The sequence below is a fragment of the Portunus trituberculatus genome, chromosome 25 (assembly GCF_017591435.1).
Source record: "Portunus trituberculatus isolate SZX2019 chromosome 25, ASM1759143v1, whole genome shotgun sequence".
In the NCBI taxonomy this organism is placed as follows: Eukaryota; Metazoa; Arthropoda; class Malacostraca; order Decapoda; family Portunidae; genus Portunus; species Portunus trituberculatus.
Genome location: NC_059279.1, coordinates 6,835,001 through 6,842,500, shown reverse-complemented (window position 1 = coordinate 6,842,500; position 7,500 = coordinate 6,835,001). Strand labels below are relative to the sequence as shown.

The window sequence follows — 7,500 nt, the reverse complement described above, 5'->3', positions numbered from 1 at the left end:
AATTTCGTTTTGAATTCAATTAAATAACTTCCTCTAAGCAGGACTTTTATAACATGAGGGAGACTATTGAAAAATTCTGGACCAAAATTTATAACTATTTTTGAATAGTTTAGTTCTAAATACAGGTAATGATAAGTTTACATTAGTACTCCTAGTATTACAGGAATGCTCTCTAAATTTGAACACTGAATTAGGACCAATTGTTTTAAAAGTCATTGAAGCATTGGAGACACTTGAAGAATTTTTCTAGATTGGCACATTTCATCTGTTGAATCAAATTTTTTTTACGGATAATGATCCGGAAGAATTTTTTTGTTAAATGGTTAATTTATTTAGGAATGAAGGCCAAGTACTCGCCCATAACGAAACACAATATGTAATATGTGGATAAAAAAAGAATATAGTATATACTTATTTTTGCTTCCTCAGTTAAATTATGACGAATTCTATATAAGATACCAGTTATTTTTCAAAGCTTTAAACAAACGTCATTTATTTGCATTTTCCAATATAAATTTTCATCAACTTTAACACCGACAAACTTGGCAGTGTAGACTTGGGATATTTTTTCAACATTTAACAATACAGTAGAAAAAAAAGCATGCTTTATAGACGGATTTTGAAAGAATATGTAACTTGTTTTGTTAACATTAAGTTTCAATTTCTTTGATTTAATCCAAAGATCAATATCATTTAACTCACTAGATACAGTTTCATGCAATGTGTCAATATTTACATCTTTCATTGATAAGGTAGTATCATCAGCCTAGATAGTATATTCAATGCATTAATTATATCATTTAAATATATATAAAAAAGTATAGGCCCTAAAACAGATCCTTTACTTATTTGTTTAAATGCCGAATATTTTTTGTTACAGTACACACTTTGTCTTCTGTCATTTAAATAGTTCTGAAACAGCCTGTGAGTGACTCCTCTGATTCCAATGTTATTTAATTTGTAAAGCAATAAAGTGTGATCAGTGGTATCAAATGCCTCAGATAAATCAATAAAAAAGCCAATAACAAATTGTTTTTCCTCCAAACATTTCTAAACATTGCTTACGAATTGTAGAATGGCCGTTTCAGTTGAATGTTGCCTCCGAAAACCGTGTCGTTGTTTAACTAAAGGTTGTTATGTTCAAGATATGACATTAACCGACAACATATTATCGTTTCATATATTCTACTAAATGCTGGGAGGATAGAAATTGGTCGGTGATTCTTTATATCCATTTTGTTAACTGATTTAAATAGTGGCACTACCTTACCTTGCTTTAACTAATCTGGAAAATACCACGTGGTTACAGAAAGATTAATTGTGTGAGCCAAGGGAATACATATCAAGTATGTGTGTGTGTGTGTGTGTGTGTGTGTGTGTGTGTGTGTGTGTGTGTGTGTGTGTGTGTGTGTGTGTGTGTGTGTGTGTGTGTGTGTGTGTGTGTGTGTGTGTGTTTGTGTTAGTTCTATTGTGTTTTTCCTTTTTCTTTTGTTTGTTTTAGTGTTTGTTTTTATATTTTCTGGCTTGTGATTTGTAATATTTCATCATTTCTTTTCGTGCGTTTGTTTCCTTTCAATGGTTTTTCTTGTTTTTCGTCTGTTTTTTGTTTAGTTTCCTGTTTGTTTGTTTTGTGTAATCTTCCTCCATTTTCTGTTTTTTTTTTTTTTACTTCAGTGATTTTTTTTTGTAATGTTTTCTGTCTCTCTCTCTCTCTCTCTCTCTCTCTCTCTCTCTCTCTCTCTCTCTCTCTCTCTCTCCAGGCGACGCTACATATAAACTATTACATGTAGTCAACACACACACACATACAGACACACACTTTTTCTCAGTCTCTCCCACGCTCACTTGCTCTCCTTCCTCCGCCTCTCACTCTCACTCTCACTCACCTTCCTGCCTCCTTCATCTCACTCTACCAGTATAACAAGGTGAGAGGCGAGGAGAGGTGAGAGGAGAGCGCCTTCACCACACCTACTCGCTCATAACTTTTTTCTTTTTCCTTACACTCTATTTTTAGTGATACAGACTCTCTCTCTCTCTCTCTCTCTCTCTCTCTCTCTCTCTCTCTCTCTCTCTCTCTCTCTCTATTTCCTTTCTTCTTTCTTTATTTCTCATTACTCATTCCACTCTTTTGCTATCTACACTTCCTTTCTTTTCAATCTTTTCTTCCTTTTCTTTCTTTCTTCTCATTCCAATTTATTTACTGTTTACTTTTCTTCTCTTTTCTTCCTTTTCTCTCGCTCACACTTCTAATCAAATCTATTCACACTTCACTTTTTTTCTTCATTTTTTTCTTTCAGTCTATTACACACACTCCATTCACACTGCTTTCTTCCTTCATTTTTTCCTTCCCTCTCTTCCTTTTCTTTTCATCATCAGTCCGTCAGTTTTACTCTATCCTTCTCTCATTCTTTTCTTTCACTTCCTATAACACTCAATCTATTCACACGCTGTTCTTTTAAGCTTTCCTTCCTTAATTTCATGTACAAACAGACAGACAGGCAGACACACTCTCTATCTACTTATCTATCTATTTACCTACCTAAAAACCTATTTCTCTATTTATCTACCTATCTATTTATCTAATCCACCTCACACTAACTATTCAAATCCTTCTTACACTTCATCCACTTACAAACACCAAAAAACCCTCCAATTTTCACTTAATCTCTCTCAACACACTGAACGTATCTTTCCTACATCCTAACACTATTCACCTCACATGCGCCTCACTCCTCACCCACAGAACCCCTTGCTGTGTTTAGTCTAGTCCTTACCTTTTCTGGAGAAGAATAGGCAGGGGTGGTCGAAGAGAAGGTCCCTGAAGTCATTACACTGAGGCGCTAGACGAGGTTCCTGGCGACACACGCAGTTAGGGGAGAACCAAGGGAAGAGAGCGAGGGTACGAAGGGCTGCCTCACAACGCGTCACAGTCACCGTCGAGCACGCCACTGCAGAAGGAGAAGGTGGTGGTGAGAGATAACTGTGAGCGAGAATGGGGTGTGTAAGTGTGAGGAATATAAAGACTTAAAGACTGGAAGTGATCTAAACGAAGGGGAGAAAAGGAAAAACGTTACTGGTACTACTGCAGAAGGCGAAGAAGAAGGAGGGGGTGAGAGATAATGGTGAGAGAGAGTAGGTGTGTAAATAAGAGGAATATAAAGATGAGGGACTGGAAATGATATAAACGAAAGAAAAAAAAAAAAGGTACTGCTGTAGAAGGCGAAGAAGAAGATGGATGAGGTAATGAGGGATGAGTGTGACAGAGACAGGTGCAAAAATGTGAGGAATATAAGGAGGAAGGGGCTTGAAAAGATATAAGGGAGAGAAAAAAAAAAAAACGTTAATGGTACTGCTGCAGAAGGCGAAGAAGGAGGAGGTAGTGAGAGAGGAGTGTAAATGAGATATATAAAAATGAGGGACAGGAAATAATATAATCGAAGGGTTATATAAAAAGGGAAAAGGTTACTGGAACTCCTGCAGAATGCGAAGGAAAAGGAACTGCTGCAGAAGACAAAGAAGAAAAAAAGATGGTGAAAGATGATTGTGAAAGAGAGGAGTGTAAAAATGTGAGGAATATAAAGATGAGGGACTGGAAATGATGCAAACAGGGGAAAATAGGAAAAAAAAAACGTTATTGATACTGATACTGAAGGCGAAGAGGAGGAGGAGGAGGAGGAGGAGGAGGAGGAGGAGGAGGAAGAGGTGAGAGATCAGTGTCAGAAAGAGGAGTGTAGAAATGAGGAATATAAGACTTAGTGACTGGAAATTATATAAACGAAAGGAAAAAGGGAAAATGTTACTGGTACTACTGCAGAAGGCCAAGAAGGAGGTGGTGAAAGATGAGTGAGAGAGAGAGGGTGTGTGTAAATGTGAAGAATATAAGGACTAAGTGACTAGAAATGATATAAACGATGAGGAAAAAGGGGTAACATCAATGATACTATGTACTACAGAAAGCGATGCAGAAGGCGGCGAAGAAGGAGATGGTGAGAGAAGAGCGTGAGAATGGAGTGTAAAAATGAGAAGAATATAAAGACTAAGTGGCTAGAAATTATATAAACGAAGGGGAAAAAAAGGGATGGCATCACTGGGACTACTGCAGAAGGCGACGAAAATGAAGAAGAAGGAGGTGGTGGGAGAGGAGTGAGAGAAGTGTAAAAATGAGAAAAAAAACTAAATGACTGGAAATGAAGTAAACGAAGGGGAAATAAAAGGAAAAACATTACTGATACTACTGCAGAAGGCGATGCAGAAGGCGACGAAGAAGAAGAAGAAGGAGGGGGTGAAATAAAAATGTAAGAGAGGAATATGAAAATGAGAGAATACAAGAGAGAGAAAGACTGGAAATTATATAAGGGAGGAAAAGGGAAAAATGTTACTGGTACTCCTGCAGAAGGCGAAGAAGAAGGAAGTGGTGAGACATACATATCAGAGAAAGGAATGGAAAAATGAGAGAATATAAGGAGGAAGGGACTGGAAATTATATAAGGGAGGAAAAGGGAAAAATGTTACTGGTACTCCTGCAGAAGGCGACAAAGGAGGTAAGAAATAAGATTAGAGAGTAGAAAAAAGTGAAATGCAAGTCTTAACGAGCATAAGAGGAAGAATGAAGAGGGGGAAAAAAAGGGACAAAGACAACAACAACGCTATGACAACAAAGGCACAACTTCAGAAGACACAGAAGGTGAGAGATTAAAGAGGAATGGAGAAAAATGAGAAATATTAGATAAAGGAATACACACGAGAGGAAAACGAGAAAAAAAAGAAAGAAAAAAAAAGAAAGCAACTGGTACTACAGACGGAGGCGAAGAAGGCGAAAGATGAAAGAAGTTGGAAAGGAGAGAAATATAAGAATAACTGGATAAATGCAAAAAAAAAAGCAAGAAAAACGAAAAGAGATAGGAAAATTAGAAAAAGGCTACATATATTATTAACGAAAGCAAATAAGAAGGAAAAGGAGTAAAGAATGAAAGGAAGAATGCAAAAAGGAGATAAATGCAAGAATAAGAAGATAAACACGAATATAAACGAAAAGCAGGTGAAAAAAAAAACAGAAAAAGCGCCATTTTCCACAACTGAATGAAACAAAGAAAACGGGAGATGTGAAGTAAATAATGAGAGGGAAGAATGCAAAAAGGAGATAAATGCAAGAATAAGAAGATAAACACGAATATAAACGAAAAGCAGGTGAAAAAAAAAAACAGAAAAAGCGCCATTTTGTACTACTGACTGAGACAAAAGAAAACGGGAGATGTGAAAGGTTTAGAAAATAGAGCAAATGATAAAGGAGAAACAGGAGAAACGCAACAATAAAGAGAAGAACGGAAGGAGAAGAGGGAGAGGAGGAAAAGGTTAGAGCTGACGAAGGCGAGGCAGAAGGGGAGGAGAAGATAAAAGAGGCGTAAAAATAGGGAGACAAGGGAAGGAGAAGGATGAAAGAGAAAATAAAATAATTAAGACAGAGAAAGAGGGAAAAGGGAAGAAAAAATAACTAGAGAGAGAGAGAGAGAGAGAGAGAGAGAGAGAGAGAGAGAGAGAGAGAGAGAGAGAGAGAGAGAGAGAGAGAGAGAGAGAGAGAGAGAGAGAGAGAGAGAGAGAGAGAGAGAGAGACAGAATTGAGAAAGGAGAAAAGAGAAAAAAGAGAGAGAGAGAGAGAGAGAGAGAGAGAGAGAGAGAGAGAGAGAGAGAGAGAGAGAGAGAGAGAGAGAGAGAGAGAGAGAGAGAGAGAGAGAGAGAGAGAGAGAGAGAGAGAGAGAGAGAGAGAGAGAGAGAGAGAGAGAGAGAGAGAGAGAGAGAGAGAACAAAAGACGAGAAAGGAGACGAAAAGTAGGAGAGAAATAAAATAATTCCGATAAAAAGAGAAATCGAGAAGGAAAATAAGAAGAATAGAAGAAATTAAGAAAAATTAAAGAAAGAAAGAAAACATGGAAGAGTAGAAAAGAGATGAAAATAGGAAGAAAAGAGAAAATAACGAGGAAAAGGAACGAGAGATGAAAAATAAGAGAAATAAAGGAGATTAAGAAGGAAAACTTGTAATAAATGGGATTAGGAAAGAAAGGAGAGGTTAACGAAAGGAAATAGAGCATGAAAAGAGAGAGAGATAGAGAGAGAGAGAGAAAGACGAGGAAAAGAGAAATTAAAGTGGGAACAAGAGAGAGAGCAAGAAGCAGAAGAGGAGGAATTGAAGAAGTTAAGAAAAAAAAATCTGATTACGAAATAGAGAGAGAAAGAATGTTAACGAAGGAAAGAAGAAGAAGAAGAAGAAAAGAAGAAAGAAGAAGAAGAAGAAAGGAGGCGAAAATTGGGAGGAAGGAGAAAGTAACTCAAAATAAAGCCACAGTGAAAAGGGAAATAGAAAAAAATAAAAGTGATTACGAAGGAGAATATGAGAGAGACTAACAAATAAAGTAATAACGAAGGAAAGGAAAAGTGAACGAAATAGTGGACGATAAATAAAGGAAGAACGGCAAAGATGATAAAAATAGCAAAAAAAAAAGTGAATTAGTAACAGAAAAGAAAAGAAAAAGGTAAACAGAACAGGTAAATGGAGAGAGAGAGAGAGAGAGAGAGAGAGAGAGAGAGAGAGAGAGAGAGAGAGAGAGAGAGAGAGAGAGAGAGAGAGAGAGAGAGAGAGAGAGAGAGAGAGAGAGAGAGAGAGAGAGAGAGAGAGAGAGAGAGAGAGAGAGAGAGAGAGAGAGAGAGAGAGAGAGAGAGAATACAAAACAGAATACAATAAATAATGAACCCCTTGGAATATTTGAAAAGGGCGAAGAGTGAAGGTATAAAGACAAGAGACAAAAGATAATGACGAGAACAAGGAACAGGTGAAATGTGGATAATTGATGTGAGAGGAACAAATGTGAAGAAGATGGAGCGAGACGAAGACAAAATAGAGAGATATATAAAAGTACAAGATAAAATATAAATAGATAAAAAAAAGGGAAGATTTCAAAACATATTAATTAGAAAGCGAACGAAGGCGATTAGAGAAAGATGAGAACAGAAGAGAAAAAAAAAATGAAAATAAATAGAAAAAAACGTAATAGAAATAAGACATAAAATAAATCAAGAAAAAAGACGAAAAAAAACATACGGGAAGAGAAAAAAAAGAAAAATATGAAAAAAACTAAATAAATGACAGATTAAGTTACGTTAGGTTAGGTCAAGTTAGGATAGACTAGGATAAGATTAGGTTAGGTTAGGAAGGATTAGCTAAGTTAGGCATCATTAGTTCAGGTTAGGTTAGGTTATTTTAAAGTTAGGGTAAGGTTAGGTTAAGATAGATTTATTGAAGTTAGTTAAGGGTTAAAATAGATCAGGTTAGGTAGGGTTAAGTTAGGTTAGGTTAGGTTAGGTTAGGTTAGAGTTAAGTTAGGTTAGGTTAGGTTGAGCTAGGTTAGATTAGGTTAGGGTTAAGTTAGGTTAGGTTAGGTTAGCTTAGGTTAGGTTGAGCTAGGTTAGATTAGGTTAGGGTTAAGGTAGGTTAGGTTAGGTTAGGTT

The 7,500-nt window shown here is 36.5% G+C and overlaps 1 protein-coding gene across 1 annotated transcript in view; it reads right to left on the bottom strand.

Moving 5' to 3' along the window:
* The window catches only part of LOC123508533, a 50,282-nt gene that overhangs the window by 37,191 nt on the left and 5,591 nt on the right, over positions 1 to 7,500 (bottom strand). The window contains exon 2 of the mRNA XM_045262269.1: positions 2,775 to 2,948. Coding sequence (XP_045118204.1) covers positions 2,775 to 2,948 — 174 coding nt within the window. The remainder of the gene's footprint in view (positions 1 to 2,774; positions 2,949 to 7,500) is intronic.